Consider the following 20,027-nt stretch of genomic DNA (forward strand, 5'->3'; position numbering starts at 1 on the left):
TCGTCAAAAATATCTCAACGTGGAGCCCACAACCACCAGAACAACTGATTCCTTCTTATCCTTTTCTTCTTCCCTATCCATCCTCATTCTGATCTGCTCCATCCTCTCCGCGCACCTCTTCCACTCCATCCTCTCCTCGCTGCTGCTGCTCCTCCTCTCCACCGCGAGCATTGTCAGGAAGGCCGCTGACAAGCAGCACACCGCCCCTTCCTCCTTCTCTCCTTCCCCTCTTCCCCCTCGTGCTGCTCTTTGGTCGTCCATGGCAGCGGTGGTTGTCTCCGGCGGTTCGCAACCAGATCCGCCCCACGGATGGCCGGATCCACACCCCCGCTCCGAATCTGCTGCCTCGGGACCTTGGCACGTCGGGGCCGTGTGGTGCCTTCCGGCAGCAACGACGGAGCCCGATGTGTAGCAAGCAAGCGGCAGGCTCGGCGGCGACGGCACCTTCGGCTAGCGAGTGGCCGAGCCCGGCGGCTGTGGTGCCCGCAACCGATGAGCGGCGCGACCCCTGCAGCGGCAGCGGCGCCGTTGCGTGCTCCGGCAGCAGCGACGGGTGGTGTTGCAGTAGTTACTTTTGGATGTTGCAACAATGGATTGTGATGTTTCATTTGTTTTTCAACAGTCTGACTTGCCAGCAATCGGGTGTTGCACCAACTTGTTCATGATGGTGTTGCACCAACTTGTTCATGATGTTGCATACAGTTGTTTTCTTTGTTTCGGTCTCCTTTTCTTTTGTTGTTGTAATGCTGTAAGAGATGTTTTTTTGTTGTTGCAATGTGTCTATTTTGAATGTTGCACGAAGCGATTCGAGATGTTTCATGCACGTAAAGGTGTTGCAATCCTCATTGTTGCAAGTGTTGATTTTTGATGTTTCGATAGTTATTTTTCAATGTTGCGATGGAGCGTCCGATAAAAATAAATTTATCGGACGTCCGGGCGCTAGCACATCCGTAAAACTAAATTAAAAGGAAGATAGGTTATTGTTCACCCATTATAACTCTCCTTATCAAAAGTCAAAATCGCCCTGTACTCTTTACACCAAAACTTGCGCTTGCCCGCGATCACCACAACCCACCTACCTACAACACAAATGCTGCAAACCATGCAAGGTGCAGAGACAGGAACACGAAGCCACTCCCAACACGAGCAGCACCGGGGTATCGGCTGCCGGAAGCAGCCGATGTGGCCACGCGATCCACGGAACGGGGGCGGCCGCCGACGGTACCATTGATCCAAACCAAGTGCTGCGTCGTGCGGCTCCTCACGCTGTCACAGTCCGCGACGCCGGCAAGCGAAACGACGCCCTCGAGGCCTTCTTGCTTGGTGTCATAGCACATCCCTTCATTGCCGCCGACGCGCAGCTTCTTGCCCAGCCTCCACAGCATCTCCTTGCCGAACGGTATCGGCCCCACCAGCCTGTTGCCGTCGACGCGTAGCTCGCTGGCCCTCTCCAGCCGCCGGAAGGTCGCCGGTATCACGCCGGTGAACTGGTTGTTGTCCAGCCGCAGCACCCGAAGCTCGCTCAGCTCCCCGATGGACTCCGGGATCGTCCCGGACAGGCCCATCCCGGAGAGCACCAGCGTGGTCAGGGCCTTGAGGCCGGAGAAGAAGTCGCCGGGCACCGTCGTGAACTGCATCCGGTTGTCGCTCAGGATCAGCGACCGCAGCGACGACAGCCGGCTGAGCGCGGCCGGGATCGGCCCGGACAGCGCGTTGTGGCTGAGGTCCAGCAGCATGAGCTCGGACAAGTCGCCGAGGGTGTCGGGAATCGTGCCTTCCAGGCGGTTCTGGCTGAGGTCAATCTTCAGCAGAGACCGGCATTGACCGAGGCTCGCCGGCACTGGGCCCTGGACCGCGTTGTGGCTGAGGTCCAGGACGCTGAGGCGCTGGAACTTGAAGTGCGGCACTGGGCCGGCGAGGCGGTTGTAGCTGAGGTCGAGCATCTGGAGGTGGCTCAGGGACTGGAGGGTGGCGGGGATGGCGGAGGTGAGCTGGTTGCCGTGGAGGTCGAGCACGCGCAGCGCCCTGAGTTTGCCGAGCTCGGCGGGGATCGGGCCGACGTGGCCGTTCTGGCGGAGGACGAGGGAGCGGAACGCGGGGCCGAGGCGGCCGAGCAAGGCCGCGATGGGCTGCGGGTTGCCCGTGAAGCAGCGGTAGAAGAAGAGCGACCGGAGGTGCGGGAGCGCGAGCACGGAGGGGGAGAGCGTGGCGGTCGCCGCGTCGCAGGCCGGAAACGCCGTGTCGTCGGAGAGCGCGCCGAAGGCGAGGGAGACGACGTGGTAGACGTCGTGGCGGTCGGGCACGCACTCGATGCCGTGCCAGCGGCCGCGGCACACGTCCGGGATGCCCCACACCCAGCCGTTGCCCGTGGCCGCCATCACCTCCTGCACGGCGCGCTGCTCGGCCGGGTCCGTGCGCGCCCGGTCCGAGAACCCCGTCTGCGGCGCGTCCACCAGCGCCGCGGCCGACGTGTCCGGCACCACCACCGTGAACTCGGCGCGGCAGCGCGACGGCCACCGGGCGCCGACGGCCAACACCACCACCACGACCATGATCGACGACCACGCACGAAGCGCCGCCGAAGCCATCGCAACGTGCTTAAATTGTTTATCGGCGCACGGGCAGAATGGCGCGCGTGGGATACTAGACGAAAGTGTCGCGGCCGTTGGAGACTGGAGCTGGACGGGAAGAGTGGCAGACGGCGCAGGTTTTATAGTGTCAGAGGGGCAGAGAGACGCGACGCAGGGCGCGCATTGAATTCAGAGCCGGGCGAGTGAATGCTGGTCACGGGATGGGGGAGAAGGGGAGTGAATGAACTGAGGATTTGCCTGCATTCAATTGGTTTCACGGGAAATGGGGACGATGCGATACCGATCCGTTCATCAATGGCATGGGACACCTCGCCATCGAGCGTTCTGGCGTCGCGTGCGATACCAACTGCTCGATCGTGTATTGTGTGGTTTTGGCTCAAGATGCCAAGCTGCTTAGTTTACCATCATTCTTTACTCCTTGAAGTCTTTTACGATCTGACTCGCCTGCTCCAAGTCTCCAACCTTGCAATCCGAAGTTGATCTGGACAAGAAATGGAGATGACGCTGTTTATGTGTAGAATTATATGCATACTGAAGCATTTGCAAGCTACTGATGCTGCCGTGTCAATGCAGTGCTCAAGCTAAGGGCGTGCTCGGTTCCTGGGACAGGCTTGGCTCGCCTTGCCTACGCGAGCAAGCCTTGCCTATTGGCATTCTCAATGCCTCAATGGCAAGTCTGGTGGGACAGTTTCCAAGATGACCACATCATCCAAACTATTTTTTTATTGATGAAATCATATCTCCTTGCTTAGTACGTCTCTAATGGTATAAGTTAGTTGATAGCTCATAGTTGATGTGGGTTCCATGTACATAGCAGCTTTGAAGCTTGTGCTGTGAAAGAGAACTGCATCGAAAAGTGAGCGAGACTAGCTCTTCACTCCACGCTAGTCTCATACTTATTGTACTGTTTAACTAGTAAAAAATAAATTGATTGAGCTAGCTCTAAGCTACATCATTGGAGACACCCTTAGTTTCATGTCACGGTTTCACAGGTAAAGTCATAGACTTTAATTATGATGCATATGATTGGAGGAAATGAAATGAAATGAAACTGTGTAACTCTCAATGGCAGTTCCAATGCATTTCATGTCTTGGAAATAGTTTACATCCAGTTTTATCCCATAAACCTCGTAAATAATTTGCCATGTTATCATATTTGGCATGTCGTTTAACGAGCGGAAAAGGCTCTACTCCAATAGAAACCTTGCCAGCGTAGACTTCGATAAACTTGCTCAAAAACCAAGCGCTATCTTTTTTGCCCAGCCAAGCAAAGCTGCGGCAAGACATCCAAACGCGCCTTAAATTGTCAGCAGTATCAATGTGTCATACCGTCACCTCTGTCGCCGCTTTGATGTTGTCAGGTCAGCAGTGTCCATTCTTTTTTAAAAGGAAATGGATCCCTTTGACCTTATTGCAAATTTACCTGGTCCATTGTAGAACTGAAAACAGAAACATTAGGAGATGGAAATGACAGAAGGTAAAAAAGAACCGCACAACGCAAATTGCTTTTCCCTGCTTTCCTCCAACCTCTGTGCAAACCCAGATCAGAAGCCCACCAGTTTTTTCGACCTTGCCTCTCTCTGATGTGCATTGCAGACTTGTCTCTCTTCCGCTGCAATTGCTGCTCTGTCGGTGCTTGCAGTTGCAGGGCCTAATTATTGTACAGGCAATCCTAAAAAATTACTGTAACTGTATTGTGCAGGCTCATATAATAACACAAACAGTGAAACAGAGACCAGAAGTAGAAAATTTTCCGGTCCGGAACAAGGCCCAAGGACCTCCTCACACGTTGCAAGTCCGCAAAGCAAGGCTCAAATTCGGACCCAATACAAGGCCTAAAGTCCCTCCTGACGTTGTAAGTTCACCAATTCCAGAATGCACGTCTCATTTCGAAACTACTTCTATCTGTCACAATCCCTGATCATATGTTATCTTATGTATACATGCACCACTTTAGTTTCAAATCTGTCATGCTGCCAAGAGACCAGTCAGCCTCTGATGACCAGGCAGTAATCTACTGCCTAACCTTGTGCCGGGGCTCTGCACCTGACCTGAATCACACTGAAAGCTAGCTTGTCGCACTCAGCTTATCTGCAACGCACAGTACTCCCTCCATGGATTATGTCTTAACCGGAAAGATACTCATATCTACATACACTAGGGTTGAGTGTGGTCACAGTCATGCTAGTGATGACAGAAACAATCACCAAGCTCATCGAGTCATCGGGCGAGTCAGCTCTCGGCTGGATCACAAAAGGAAAACGTGCCAGGAGGCGGAGTCAAACTAGTTGCGGAACATGCGCAGGAGGAAACTAAACTGCAGTGACCGGCGGCGCGGCGGCGGCGCCGCACGCTGCAAGTTGGCTGAGAGCTGGAGCGAATTCCCCGGTAAACGGATAGCCACGAATGAAACGTCCGGCGTCGGCGATGTCCTGGGCCTGTACCGCGCCGATGGGAGGTCACCATCTTGGACTCGCCGCGACAGCGCTACCAGTCTCGCGGGGTCCGGGGTTCCGGGCGCTACCAGAAGTCCAGACTCCAGAGCCGATCGATACGCGCGCGCTAGGTCTCCACAGGAATTCGGCTGTCCGACTCCAACCGACGGACTTGGCGGCCGGTGTCAGTGGCCACTGGCCAGTCGGCCACGCCGGCAGTGGCGTGCCACTGCTAGTGACGTCCCGAAAGGCATTGGCATGCATGGAGCGTGCTGCTGCGTGTTGTTGATACTGCTGTGTGGCTGTCGGCATCTGTCCCTTTCTTGTCAGGAGGAACTCGGCAAGTGAGGACTCATCAGGAGCACATGATCTCCAGTGATCCACGCATGGGCCAAGCATCGCAAAGACGAAGTGCGCGGAATGCCAACAGTATTTCCCCAATAATTCATCATCCCATGAAGGGTTTAGTTGCAAGTTGATTCAACAAGTATACTGTAAACTTCAACCCCAAATCTTCAAGGCCAGAAAAAATTAATTAATGTTCATGGTTTATTCTTACTCTCAAGTCCACACAACTTACATATATATTATACATATATATCCGTAGATTTACAAATTAACCAATCTATTCCCCTCACACTATGTATATCCTCATCATCACAAAATGCTCCAAGGATACCCGTGTGTGCCGTCGTATGTCCGACCATCCAGTTCCAACCACGCCGACCGGCCAACTGCTCAGGTCGATCGATGCGTGCGTTCTTCCGCGCGCTTCTTCTCCGGCGACCCCTCTCCCCTCCGTAATTAAGAGAACGAAAAAAAATTCCGCTATGTACAGCTAGCTAAGCATCCAGTAGCAGCTATACGTGAGACCGTGAGCCTGACTGAGCTAGTCATGGTTCGGCTTGGGACTTGGTGGTGACGGACCGGTCGGTCTCGGAGTCGCCGGCGTCGGACTGCGCCGGCTTGGAGAGCGAGAACACGAGCTCCTTCATGTCGGAGCTGGAGGAGCGGAGGTGCGCCAGGATCTTGCTGAACTTGGGCTTCTTCCGTGTGATGGCGATGGAAACGTCGTTGGGGAAGAGGTCCCTGAGCACGAAGGCGTGGAACACCGTGGTGACCAGCAGCCCGGCGACGGTGACGGTGGCGATGCCGGAGAGCCCGATGGAGAGCGTCCGGGTGAGGACGTTGGTCACCTCCGTCGCGTAGGTGATGGTGGCCACCGACGCGCCGGTCATCGGGAACGTGTACGCCCACCACGCCAGCGAGAACCGGAAGCCCCGGAAGAAGTTGATCCGCACGGCCTGATGGATGATTCAAACCAACGGTCAGAAATCGATCACTGCTGCCATATATTATGAACATGAATAGTAATGCGGACGTGGACTCACGTCGCACCACTAGCTAGCTCATTTGTTTGGTATACACGCACGTACCAGTGACATGTAGAGGAAGAGCGCGATGAAGAAGCCGATCCGTGCGCCGGCGTCGAACTGGCCGTTGATCTTGGCCCAGGCCATGGACGCCACGCTTGGCGGGGCGACGAAGAGGAAGAAGACCGGGTGGAGCTCCTTGGGGAGCGTCACGTTGGTGGGGAGCCGCTGGTAGAGCGTCACGAAGAGCACCATGTAGTGCGCGAGCCCGACGGCGAAGAAGAAGGTGGGGCCCTCGCGGAGGCCCATCTTGGCGCCCAGCAGCGCGCCGACGAAGTTGCCGACGATCGAGAGGTGGTTGGACGGGTTGGCGACCTTGGACAGCCGGCGCTGCCCGCCGGACATCCACTGGCCGTAGATCTTGAGCTCCAGGCAGAAGATGGGCGCCATGAGGCCGTACCAGACGCCGTGGTGCATCTCCGCCACCAGCCGCGGCGCACCCAGCACCAGGAACAGGCACGCGACCCACGGCGCGAAGAAGAAGTTGGCGCGGATCGGGTGGTAGAACTCGCGCCGCACCGCCTCGAAGTAGAAGACGACCTTGAGCAGGTAGATGGCGGAGATGAGCACCATCAGCGCCAGCGCCACGTACCACAGCACGTGGTTCACCACGGGGCTCACGTGCAGGAACGCCGTCGGCGGCGCCGACGCCAGCGTCTTCCACAGGATCGACTGACTGCTCACGCCCAAGCACATACCGAACGCGCTTATCGGGAACCGCAGCAGGAATGGCCACTTCTCGTCTTTGGGGAGCACCGGCACCTCCGTCGCCTGCAACACACGCGAAATTTCAGGTTTTCCTTTCCAGTAGTCCAAAACCAAACCAACGTCCCTGTCATGCCAAGCTTGTGTTTGTGTATGGAACGAAACCAAGAAAGAAATAGCCAGCTAGTTTTAACTTGCTTACCCTGAGGGTGTCGAGCTCGGGGCCTTCCAAGGCGTCGAAGTAGCGATCAGCGGCGGGGACCTGGTCGGTCTCCTCGGAGATCCCCGACTCCGGGGATATGCCGTCGATGGGCTCCTGCGGGCGGCCACGCAGGTTGGATAGCTGCCGCTCGAGGCGGCCGGAGAAGGTCTTGAACGAGTCGAACCGCTTGTCGCGGGTGCTGTCGCACCGCCGCGCGCCCTCGTCGGCGTTCTTGGACGGGTGCATGTTCAGGATGGGCTGCGAGTGGAACCGCGTCTGCTTCAGCAGCCTCGGGGAGTGCAGGTGCGCCTCCGCCGTCTGTTCCTCCACCGGGTGCACGACGAGCCCGTCGGCCATGGCGGCCGGCGCCACGCGCGCCTCCACGCGGTTGGCCGACGCCGCCCTGAACTGCGACAGGTGGAACCCCGACGGGGACGCCGGCATGCTGAGCGAGATGGAGTACGGGACGTGCGCGTCGTCGTACGACCTCGCTGCAGCGCTCACTGCCGTCGCCGGCGCCGCGGGGATGCTGATGACAATGTCCTTGTGGGCCCCCGTGTCCTGCAGCTCCTCCACCTTGTCGTCCAGCTCATGCAGGGAGACGGTGGCGTCCTCGGCGACGCAGTCGAAGCCGGCGATGCTCTGCGAGGGCACCTGGATCAGGAGCGCCGGGAGCGCGTCCTCCCTCGATGCCAGCTCGGCGTTCACCCCGGCCATCTGCACGTCCTTGCTGCCGAACTCCATCGTGCCTGCCGACGATACCCAACAACACACCTGCGGCACAAAGAGTACAGCTCCATTAATAAGCAACACCAACGTGCCCAGCCACGACGAGACAAAGCGCATGCGAAACTCGCGGCGAAACAGAAATAACCGGTGGAAGAAGAACATCAAGTATCGCAATACCAGATCCACCAATTCGGCCGAAGCACGGCTCGGCAATCCCGTACGGCGATGCTTGCTGCCATAGCGATCTAGTACTAGACTTACCTTCCTCAACTGGACTAGGTAAATTAAATTAGCACTAGTTCTGCTGAACACTCTCTGTTCTCTAACCGACAAGCAAATTGCGAACAGGCCTGGACCAGCTTGTCACCAGAAGCCTCAGCAGGAGGTTCTAGGTTCGATTCCCTTCGGAAGTAGATTTCGAGGGTATTTTTTAAGAATTTTTCTAGACTACTGTAACCTCAACACGTGTTGTGAACTGGTGTCGAGACCATCTTGCTTCAAAGCAAGCGTATAGGTGTGTGTGGTGTTGTGTGTGCGCCTCTATCTCTCACGAGCGAGGCTATAAAAAAGCCGACAAGCAACGCAGGGGGCGAGGGTTGGGCGCGGCGGCGGGGGGAACCCTATACGCGAAGCAGCAGGCGGAAGAAATTGCGGGCAGGCGGGCGCGCGTGCGGCGGCCGATTTATAGAGCGCGGGGGAGGAGACCGGGAGGCCCACGCACGCCTTTCCCATTTCCCGCACGCGACGCCAGTACGCGGGTGCCGGGTGGGTGCCCGCCAGCTAGCGGGAGCGGCGGGGCAGACCGCCGGCCGGCCGGTGACGGCGACGGGCCGCGAAGAACGCCATGCGCCCCCATGCACATCGCGAAGGTTCCCTGCACTGCCAGCCAGAGGCGTCGCCATCCGCCGTAGGAAAAAAAAAAGCTAATTTCACCACGCTTTTTCTTGTCAAATTTCGACACTCCCTCTTCCGCACTCACACACACGCGCACAACACAAAAGATCAAATTGGTCACCGATGGCACAGTAGAGTGCGGAGGGCTAGTAAAAAGATCTGTGAAAAGACATGTAGACCACACCTGGTCTGCCGACCGTGCTCTGCTCGGCCGAAAGCCCGGAACAGAGCCGGGCAAGTACGGTCGTCGAGCCCGTCCAGTTGGGCGAAATTCCTCGTGCCGGGGGCAAGGACTTCTGAAGGGAGGGTCGGACGGGACGCCTTAGAATCTGGTGCTGGGGTTCGACATGTCGGGTCCTTTCAATCCCGAAAGGTGGACACGAGAGAAAAAAGGCCGGCCCGGAAAGGACGCGTGCGGAACCCGAACAAGTACGATCGAGGACAGCTATATGAGACCTGACCTGCGTCCTCCGACGGTCCGACCCTGCCGCTAGCCTATCGCACGTACACGACGTGACGTCTATGGGATCTCGCCGCGTCAGATCTCCTGGATAACGATTTTTTCAGGGAGTCGCAGAACTCGCAGTCTCCAAGGATCGCTGAGGTGAACACTGCACGCAGCACACGGAGCAGTAAACTACATGGGGGCACGCACGTCGCGGTCAGGCACGGTGACTCGGTGACTGACGTTCCCGTCCACTGCCGGATCGAACCGCCCCCAGATGTGACCGGCACAATCTTACCGGGACTCGATGCCATGGATGCTAGTAGTAGCTAGCTAATCCCCAAACAATACTCTGCGTTGCTAGTATTCTACCTCATCAAAGATGAAATTGGTTTGCTCCGAACAACGTGTGGAGCTCCTATGATCGAATAACGCAGATGTTGTATCGACTCATGTTAAGAGTGATGAACCCTAATTTGTTAATCATGTAACAAGGCATGTAATTTGTACTGAAACTTCTGTTCTTCTTATAAGATGCGGTAAAACTCCTGCCATTTACGTTTCAAAAAAAAAATCCCCGTCCGTGCCCATGACGTACGCTCCGCCATGAACCATGCAAACTCGCGAGGACAGCCGTGCAGGTGCTAGACTGGTAGCTAGATTCCCGCCAAAGTCAAAACCCTGAGCGCTCCGAGGGGAAACTCAAATCGTATCTCGAGGTGAAATTTTTTTGAAAGAAATCTCGAGGTGAAATCGCGAAGCCAAAACTTTTTCATTCGAAATCAGAACATGCCAAGAACATGTTGCTGCTACAGATGCATCCATGCTTTACCTCTTGTTCCAGAACCAGATCAGCCTGGCTCCACGGCGGCCTCCCTCGATCAAGGTATCAAGCTGGATGCGGATGGCAGGGGAAGTGGAGCAGAAGTGTGGCAACAAGGCTCTAGCACTAGCAGTATCAGGGCAGCAGCCAGCCAGCAACCTAGCTAGCACCTGCCGACTGCAAGGAAGCTAGGAAGAATGAGCGGCGGGTGGAGGGAGGTGGTAGCTGCAAAGGCTCGCCTGGAGCGTATATATAGACGGCGGCAGACGCGCAGGCCACGGAGCTGTCGAGAGCCGAATTCCTTTTCTTCGTCCAAGAAAAAGAAAACGGGGGCAAAATCGGGATTCGACGGAAATTGTGCCAACCGCATGGAGGACAGGGTGGAAATAGAAATACAGATACAGATACCGCAGGCAGCAGAAAGGTGGCATGCGTGACGAGGAGTCAAACCGCGCTCGGGCGGGGTCGTCTTCCACCTCGGGTTCCCTGCCAGTCACCACTCACCCACCCTCCGCGTCCGCGGCCTTGCCCGCCACGGCGCGAACCGCAAACCCAAGGGAAAGGTTCGGTCCGCGCGAAAAAGGCACGTGCTTTCTGCTTTCCTCCCGGGTTCTAGCGGGAATGTTGGCGCCGGTACGGGATACGGTACGGAGTGTTAGGACCGGTAGACTATGCAAATGCAAGGGTTGAAAAAACCCCAGCTTTACGAGATCGTATAGGAGCGATCTTGGCTCCTGTACGAGTCTGCAGGACACGAGCTAGCGAACTGTTTTTCTTCATAAACTCGTGGGGCTTTTATTCTTTTTTTTTTCTTGTAAGGTTGGCACGGAGCAGATATGTATGAAGAAGAAAATAGAGAGGTCGTCTCAGCCTCTCAGGAGAGCGATGCGTGGCTGCATGAGAGCCATTTCCTTGGAATTTCTTGAAAATCTAGGCCTATTCGATTTGACGGGCGTAGTTCCTAGTTTTGTAGCGTCAACAAAAACGACTCTATGTACGGGTTACGGAGTGAGTATACCTTGTTTGTGATTGTCACGGGATTCTTGAGAATTTTTCCCTAACATCGGTACTTAATGTAGATGCAAGACGAACTAGAACTCCTTTGATTTTTTTTCTACGAAAACATGTCTTCTTTGACGAGCGGTTTTTTCCGTCAACACGAAACAAAAATGCACTGATTACGAAGTGAAAACTCATCACCTGTATTAGTCACAGATTTTTCTTCTAAGACACAACGTGACCTTAATTTCTTCTGTGGCATCCGTAGTTTCTAACTCTTTAACGGTAGTGTCAGCAGAAAACGAGTTACGTCCCTGTTACGAAGCGAAAATAGCTCGTTTTGACATATTTTTTCCAAGTTGTCACAGAACAGTATGTATCATAGGAATCGTAATCGTCTTATTTGTCCTTTGATGTTCGGAAAAAATATACATGTCATGTTTGCCTGACGTAGTTTCTAGTTTTCGGCAGTAACCAAGGACATAGTTTCTAATTCTCGACGTTAGTGTCAACAGAAAGCGAAGTATTTCGTCTTTGATATGATATATGTTCACACTTCACACCGTCTCTCTACTAAATTGTTACGGTACAGTGTATAGAAGGAAATCAGAATCTTAATTGCCTTCCGATGTTTGAGAAAATATACACCTCGTGTTTGCCTGATCGACTTAGTTTATAATTTTCTGCAGCTGCGGAGAGAGTATTATTTCTAATTCTCGACGGTAATGTCAACAAAAGAGAGTGTGCACGTACGGGTCTATGGAGTTAGATTCAAAAGTAGTGGCCGGTTAAGCATGCCGTACATTCCATGACAATTTGTTGCACGGTCACCCTATCGCTTTACAAATGACAGACGGTGTAAAAATCTGGGAGGTAAAAGGCGTAGATTGACAGTGTGACGGACGTTATTATGTCTTGCTTAGGTGTTAAGAAACAAGTTTCAAAGCACTTCGAAATCTTTTTGATGCACTTGTTAGATAGATATAAACTAATCCAGTTAACCTTTTGCTAAACTAAAGACTTCATTTTTTTTCTGGAAACAGGGGCCTCTCTAGAGCTTTCTAGCCAGTTCACACTCTATATTCCTCTTGGATACGGAGCACGGACCTGAATAGTCTTTGAGTTACCTAAGCACTGTGTGATCTGGATATGACCTTATGGCTTAGTATGTTGCTATGCATGTACGCGCGCGCACTGATGCCATGTCAAAATTGGCCATGAACACCGCACAAGGACACCATATGAAAAAAATGCATGCGCTGCATATACCGTCATGATGAATCAGACGCACACTAGCTTACACATTTGTATACGTTCCATATTTTAATTCCACAAGCCACGAGGACACTAGCGGGGTACTAGGCTACTGTTGAATTCACTGTTTCTTGCATGCATTGCATTGCTTGCCAAGAATTTCCATCGCAATTATGCAGGCTTCCTTTTCTACTACCAGCTGCTACGGGCGTCCTGAAACGAATTTCCAGCGGTTTTCTTGTGCCTACGAATTCGAACCTTGAATATGCCGAAGAAGGAACAATTACATCATGCATGCATGGTGGTCTGGAAACCGGTTGCACTTGCGCACCGTCGGTTCCTAGCATCCGAACCTAAAGTAACCAACTACTCCCTCTGTCCTTTTTTTTATCTGTCTCTAGAAAATCGTGTTTTCCTCACAAACCCGATTCCCGAGCGACAAATAATAAGAGGTGGAAGAAGTATGTGCCTAGATAACATGCTGTACTGAGCTGTCAGAATCGATGCTAATATGCACTGACAAGGAATAACTAAAGTGAATAAAATGTGCAGACACCGCCCAAGTGATGGTGATCAGAGAATAAGTAACCTATCAAGAACGAACGAATTAGGATATACTGTTTGATGTCCTAGTCACCCATCTTAAGAAGAAAACAGTGGATTTGTACTTGCTGCCTAGCCAACCTTAAAAAAAATGCTTTAAAATTTTTTGCAGCATGAAAGCTACCGTTGCCTGTTTGGAAGCTAGCCGTGGCGGAATATCTCCCCAGTATCGAACTAGCTAGTAGTAGTGGACAGTGATTGCAACAGACAGCGAAACAGGTCGATCTAATACAATATGAACGGTGGACCGGTGAGTTGATCTGTGTTTGAAATAGTTTCGATGAGCAAAAGTAGCTCTCCAACCAACCACACGCAAACAATTTTGTTGACCACAACGTGATGCTCGCGTATATTATACTACTGCTGCTAGTCCTAGTTCTATATGTTATTCAAGCGAAAACAAACGGGGGCGAATATAAAGACAACAGGGTACGGTACAGGGGGGAGGGGGAATGGTAGACATGCGTGCTTCAACTAGTCAAACCCCAAGAAATTAAAAGTTAAAATAATTTCAGTCTCGGACCAAAGTGGTGAACACATGTATAGGTTACTGGTGGAAAAGCTATGGAATATGCGTGCATGCGATTTTTAGCTAGATTAACTATTGTTTTCTAGATTAAATATTGTTGGCTGCGGGCTAATCAATTTAACAAGACAAATTAAGAACTCACATGGGACCGATTAGCCTGCTAATTTTCACTTATCCTGTCTTTCTAGCATCTTTTTTACTTTCTCTCGGTTTCAGCAAGTAAGCAAAGTGCATGCAAATTTCTAATATTAGGACTGGAAACCATAAGGGTAGGTATATACCACAAAACAGAGCATCTTTGATGTATTCCTTTCGATGATATCCTTTAATTTCCTCCAAACTTAATTAGCCAGTAGGTAAATCCAGTTTTCCAGGTAAACCCACTGGTCATCATGATCAGGCATTCAGGTGACAACTAGCTAGCCCCCCTGCTTTGGTGCAAGCAGAGTGCGACCAGGCAATCCTGCTGCGTCAGCTGGATTCTGAACCGTGACTAGCTAGCTACTGGTACTGGGATACATATATAGATGCAGACTATGCAGTGCACAACTGTGCATATCAGCTATCCTATACTAGTTCGACTATAGTATCTATCGGCGGCGGCGCTCGTCGGTTGCGGACAGCTAATAAACACAAAAACACGCGATTTGTTAACTTAATATGGGTACCTGCCGTACGGCACACTTAACTATAGGCGTCGTCAGGTCGATCGGTCACTGACTAATCCCGATCAGCTGGAGCACAACAGACTGGATGCTGTCATGCTACAATACATACAGCTCGATCGATGGATCGACCAAACCAAACCAAACCAAACCCCTAGCTAGCTTGTTTGTGTTGGGTCAGAAACAAAATTCCACATGGTCGTTTTCTTATTTGAACGAACAAACCACATCATGGGACGTCCACGTCCACGTCGTCTTATCGCGTAGCTAGTACGCATATATATGATATGTATCCGCAAGCAATATAAACAACGCAGTACGAATCGCGGCAAAATCTGGGGGAGGAAACGGGACGATGTACTGGTAGTAGTTAGTACATGACGAGTGCGTAGCAGTACATACCTGGTCAGCAGCAGCCTAGTTGCGGTAGTAGCGCCTGCCTCGCTAGCCTCCAAAGCCTGGCCGCCACCCAGCAGCCGGGCGCGCGGGTAACTCGGCGTACGTGCCTTCGGCGGCGCGCGCGCGGTGCGGCAAGTAGTAGTAGTAGTAGTCGGCTCCTGCTGCTTTTCTGTTGATTCCAAGTCCAAGCCCCGGAGAATCTGCGGCCGCGGGATGATGCAAGAACGACGCGGCGCAATGTGATCGATCGGGCCGGCGCCCGGAGCGGGGGCGATGACGGGCGGAGCACGCCAAATACTCTCGAGAGCTAGCGAGAGAGCCGGCCGGCCGGCCAGGGGTCAGCCGCCGCGCCGTGCTGGTTGGTGGTGGTGGTGGGAAGGGCGGGAGGAGCAATGCAAGTTGCTGCGCGCTCTAGCTAGTGGGTCTCGCACGGATCGATCTCTCGGCGCCTCGGCAGCCATGGTGGCCGGGCGCTTTTATAGGGGAGCGAACCGGAGAGAGAGGCCATCAGCCGGGGATCATTGTGCGCGCACGTAGACGGGCAATGACGGCCGTCGCGCGGGCAAGATTTAGCTAGCGAGGATTTTAGGTCACGCACGATGGGGCGACGGCTCGGATGATATGATATGATGACCTGCGCGCGCGCGCGCGACATGGCCGAGTGCTATGCTACGGGTTCACGACGTCAGCGCGCGCGGGGCCGGGGCGGGCGAGCCGGGCCGGCAGGTAGTGGCCACCACATGCGTGCATCTTTATCAGAGGCCGCGGCCAGTGCGCAGTGCCCAGTGCCCGCCCGCCGGGGTCCTCGTGAGCGCCAAGTAGGAAGGATCTAGCCCCCGCCGGCCGGCAAGGTAGGTCGTCGTCGCGCGCCGGGCCGGACGAGGGAGCCGGGCTGCTGCTTGTCATTATTATATTGGTTTTGGTTGGCTTTCGTTTTCGCTCTTCTGGGTCGTCCAAGGCTCCAAGCCAGTAGTAAAAGTTTGCGAGTGGCTCCCCACACAGCTCTAGCCGGAGAGCTTGTGCGTGACGCGCGACGTCGTCGACGAACGTGAAAGAAAGAAAGAAGAAAAAGGCTACGGCTAGGAGCTTGTAGTTGGTACAGTATATGGCGCGGCACTACGACGGGCAGCCGGGCAGGGGTCAGTAGGTTGTGCATGGTCTGTTGCCATTAATGAGCGCATGCACCAAAAGGCGCCAGCCACTAGGCGTTTACTTGTGTGTGTTTTGGTGCAACGCGCGCGGCTACCACGCACCAAACCCGTTAGGGCACGGTGGCTGTGCTGCTCCGACCCGGCATAGCATGGTGGATCAAGATTTTGTTCTTTTACCAGGCCTGGGCATATATGTCGGCTGTAGATGCTTCGAGAGAGTGAAAATTAGGAACGGTGTGGATATAGTTTTTTTTTCTTTTCCACCCCGACCTGTGCATCTCTGGAGCTAGCTAATATATCATAGCAGGTTGGCGGCCATCTCCAATTCTTTTTTTTGGGAACAAGGGATCGACAACCCATCATCACATAACAGATTTCATTTGACACGGTCACTTCACACGGGGGGTACGTTTACTCGAGTGCACCTGCACTTTCTACCTGACATTTCGCTCGTTCCGATGATCTGACTCAGATTATATACACTCCAGTGTAGTATGCTCCTCTTCTTTCGTTTCTGCACCTTTTAACAGTGTGAAAATGCGCTCTGCTTGGCTGCCAGCTGTTGGCGCACGCACGCACGCTCGGCCTTTCCAACAGACCACTATCTTTAGCACGGTCGCCATTCTTGGACCAAGACTCCGACCTGAGCCGCCTCGCTCGCGCATACCGCACTCGACTCGACCCGACTCCGACCGATCTGCCAGGCTCGCGACCGACGCACTCCAGCCACAAGAGCAATCCCACCCAACCGGGTCCACCGCTCATGCATCTCGTCAAACCCGACCCGACCCGATCCGCCCAGTCCAGGTAGGCGGCAGCTCGTGGCGGCGGTATCTGCATCTCCTACTCCGAGGCGGACGATGCCTGGCGCTGTGTGAGCCAAGCAAAAGATAAAGTCACCGTACGTACGCAGCTGCGCAGGCCCTGGTCGGATGATTGGGAGGCGTCGCGTTGCGCAACAACTGGTTTCCAGAGCACTCCGATGATCCGAACGAAAGCCGGTAAAGCTAGCAAAGGCTCCAAGTGGGGTGACCCCAACGCATTCACCGGGCCAGATAAGTACCGTAACTGACCGGCCAAGATCAAAGGGCCAAGCGACTAGCGAGAGGGTTGCTTAACAATGGCTATTTTATGGGGACAGCATAGCATCTAGATTACTAATTAAGTAATTAACCGTGCTAACCTTTTCTAGGAGTGCTTTTAGCGGAAAACATCTTTTATAGGAGTTACCACTATGTTTGATTGTATAATAAAATTATAGATCTCCACGATTTATCGTGGCTTATGCCTTTGAACAATGTGTAACCCTTCTTTGTCGAGTCTTTGGTCGTGAATTAATTATTTTTTAAGGCAAACAGGGAAGCTTCTACTGACCTTTTTATATCCTAGCAGAAATGCTCGTATGTTGCTACGGTTCCTTACTTGCTCTCACATTATTATTCGTTTGCTCCTAATATGTTAGCTTCGCTTCACAATATGTTGGTGCGTTGGCTTTCTTTTGGTGAGGCCGGCGTTTGGGAATTTGGTCCGCGTGGCCCTCGCACTCGCCGTCATCGTCTGTGCGCGAGGTGTGGACGTCGACGGCCGCCAACATTTGGCCAACAGACCGCCGGCGTGTCTGTCATCTTGCATCCTGCTGCAAGGCTGGAACACTCAGGTCTCCCCGCCGATGACATCTTCGTTGGCACGAGCGCACACCTCGCCACCGACGTCAACCACCAGAGAGCGCAGCAACTCGCTGTGGCGCTCACCAACACCGCCCACTGGATGGTGCATGCATTAGGCGGCGTCAACTACCGCGACACCGCTGCGAGGTACGTCATGGCAGAGGTGCAGCCTCTGCTGCTCCGCATCGCCTCGTCTCCATGTTGCGGACAGCCTCGGCATGGTGTCCTTCCCACGTTCGCCACGGCGTGCCCCTGGAGCAGGTCGGCGCGGCGCACTGGGCGACCTTTTTGCAAAATCGTCAAGAACTATTATAAGAACTGCGGGTTGATTATGAAAAAGTTGAGAGATTTTTTTGCAAAACAACCACAATGGTTGGAAGAAACAACCGCACTTTAATATTAGGTAGAGATATATAAGAGCAAAAAAGAGATATTTATAGGTGTAGGACTTCCGGTCCCAAATGGAAAAAGAAAAGGGGTGTAAAACCTATCTGAAATTATATAACCAAGTTTCAAGCTCCTGTTTCAAGGATGGCTTAGCCCTAAGCAAAACAAGCGCTAGTTCTTCCTTGAAAATCATTTTCCATCGAAACAGACTGTTGCCCCCTCCACGTTGCCTCGCAGGGCGACGGGAGGGGCTCCTCCACCACCCCTAGAAAAACCACCGCAAACCTCCAAGTCTGGCCGCCGCCATTAGCAGCCAGCACCGAGGTGGCGGCGGCGGCCCGCAGCGAAGCTGAAGTCACCCCTCCCCCGCGCTCGTAGCTCCTTCCTCCTCTCCCGTTCTCTCCATCCTTCCTCCCCCAATTTGTTTAGTCTCAGATCTGCTCAAAGGCATCTTACCTATGAGCAGCTTCTGTTCAGATCCGTGCTCCTAAGACTCAGATCAAGCCTCTGTCGTGGTGGTGGCGCCCGGCTCTTGTGCCACTCGTGGCTGATTCCACGAGGGATGGGGATAGCTGTTCCCTAGCTACTTCCCGTGGTGATGGCGGCCGTACCTGCTGCAGATGGGAAGGCGGTTGGTCCATGGCGAGGTCCTCACTAGTACGTGCCCCATGGTGCCCGATGCTGCGGCCCCAGCGCCAGCCCTGGGTTCACAGTGGCTAGATCCGATGCCTTCGCATCAGGATCTGTCCCCTCCCCATCGGTGGCGGCCGGGACTGCGCAGGTCCCTGTGCTGCCGCCATGTGTGGGCGCTTGGTCATGGAAGCTGTAGCGGCTCTCCGACGGCGCATCGGCAACTGCACAAGGTAGGCTGCAGTGCAAGTTGTTGTGTTTGTCTAAGATGCCTGCCCGCCCCCTGCGATGGACTCCATTGCTCCCACCACACTGTGAAGGTGGTGACTTGCTCCTCAGTATGACTGATGGATCACTATGCTTGCAAGGTTATGTGCCATGGATGCTGATTGTTGTGCAGCGAATGCATTGGTTTGGTGGTGGTCCGAGGCGAAAGCCTAGACGACAGTGCTTGTGGGCGTCATTTCCTCCCTGGAGGCATCTTTGGCATACCTCACCGTACTACTATGATGGGTTCTCTGGGTGAAAACCCAGTCCATTCTTGGGCTAGTGATGGTGGCGCTACTGCATCGCGTTCTTCATGAGGGTATTGTCGTGGAAATCCCCGCTATGGCCACTACGCTTGAAGTGTGCACTGTAGTATTCTGATCCATGGTAATGCCATATTTTCGCTCTTATGTTGGGGCATGTGTTGTTATCTGTGGTTATGCCACAAACTTACCCTTGTGCTGGGGGTGCTTTCCTATTCGTGGTTGCACCACACTTTTGCGCTAGTGCTGGGGCTTGTTATTGGTCAAGGCCTAGTTTAGCTAGGTGGCTCGTTAAGGTTTTAGCTTGGTTTTCCCAGATTAACCGAGCATTGTAGGGTTTTGGCCTTGTTTCCCTAAAAAATGAGGTTGTTGATCTGTGTCTTGCCACACCGTATCAATATAATTTAGGTGGCGATGCTCTCCCCCCAGTGAACATTAAAAAAAATCATTTTCCATCTTTGAAGGGAAACGGGGACACCATCAAAAATAACCTCATTGCGATGCTTCCAAATCGCCCAGCAGGCTACCATGAGAGGCTCTCGGAATATCCTTGACCCAAAGTCTCAACGTGCTTCAACAATTCTGTCAATGTACTGAAGCTTGTGATTCTAGTGTATGTGCAAAAGTCGCCAACACCATCTGCTAAAGGAACATGTGAAGAACAAGTGGTTTGAGGTCTCTTCCATGCCAGCATTATAAATAGCACAACTGTAGTTATTGAGGATTCTGTGTTTTCTTCATAAGATGTTTCTTGTGTTCAATCTGTCCTTGAGAAATAACTAGAAAGAAAATTTGTGCCTGCCTCTGCAGCAAGATTTCCACATCCACATGAATACTGGACTAGTATCAAAAAGACCCATAAGCTAGTTGTATGTTTTCTTTGAACTGAAGTAGCTAGATTCCCAAATGTAAGCCCACTCATCTTGCAGTTTTTGATCAACAACCAAATTGCTCAC

General features: G+C 53.2%; 2 protein-coding genes across 6 annotated transcripts; both read right to left on the minus strand.

Moving 5' to 3' along the window:
• Positions 1-876: 876 nt before the first annotated feature.
• LOC117855673 (uncharacterized) lies at positions 877-2,679 on the minus strand. Its single transcript, XM_034738054.2, has one exon. It carries the CDS (start codon positions 2,586-2,588, stop codon positions 1,080-1,082), a length of 1,509 nt encoding a protein of 502 aa, XP_034593945.1. The 5' UTR covers positions 2,589-2,679; the 3' UTR covers positions 877-1,079.
• Positions 2,680-5,557: 2,878 nt separating this feature from the next.
• On the minus strand, positions 5,558-15,181 carry LOC117859210 (S-type anion channel SLAH2). 5 transcript variants are annotated; one of them, XM_034742414.2, is made up of 4 exons: positions 14,710-15,181; positions 7,367-8,140; positions 6,463-7,230; positions 5,558-6,330 (listed from the first exon to the last, which is right to left on the minus strand). In XM_034742414.2, exons 2-4 carry the CDS (start codon positions 8,108-8,110, stop codon positions 5,920-5,922), a joined length of 1,923 nt encoding a protein of 640 aa, XP_034598305.1. In that variant the 5' UTR covers positions 8,111-8,140; positions 14,710-15,181; the 3' UTR covers positions 5,558-5,919. The 5 variants fall into 5 exon arrangements, with proteins under 5 accessions (XP_034598305.1, XP_034598304.1, XP_034598303.1 ...); XM_034742413.2 differs by lacking the exon at positions 14,710-15,181 and adding an exon at positions 10,267-14,684; XM_034742412.2 differs by lacking the exon at positions 14,710-15,181 and adding an exon at positions 8,357-10,249.
• Between the last annotated feature and the right edge of the window lie 4,846 nt (positions 15,182-20,027).

Source organism: Setaria viridis, chromosome 5, assembly GCF_005286985.2.
Source record: "Setaria viridis chromosome 5, Setaria_viridis_v4.0, whole genome shotgun sequence".
Taxonomy (NCBI): Eukaryota; Viridiplantae; Streptophyta; class Magnoliopsida; order Poales; family Poaceae; genus Setaria; species Setaria viridis.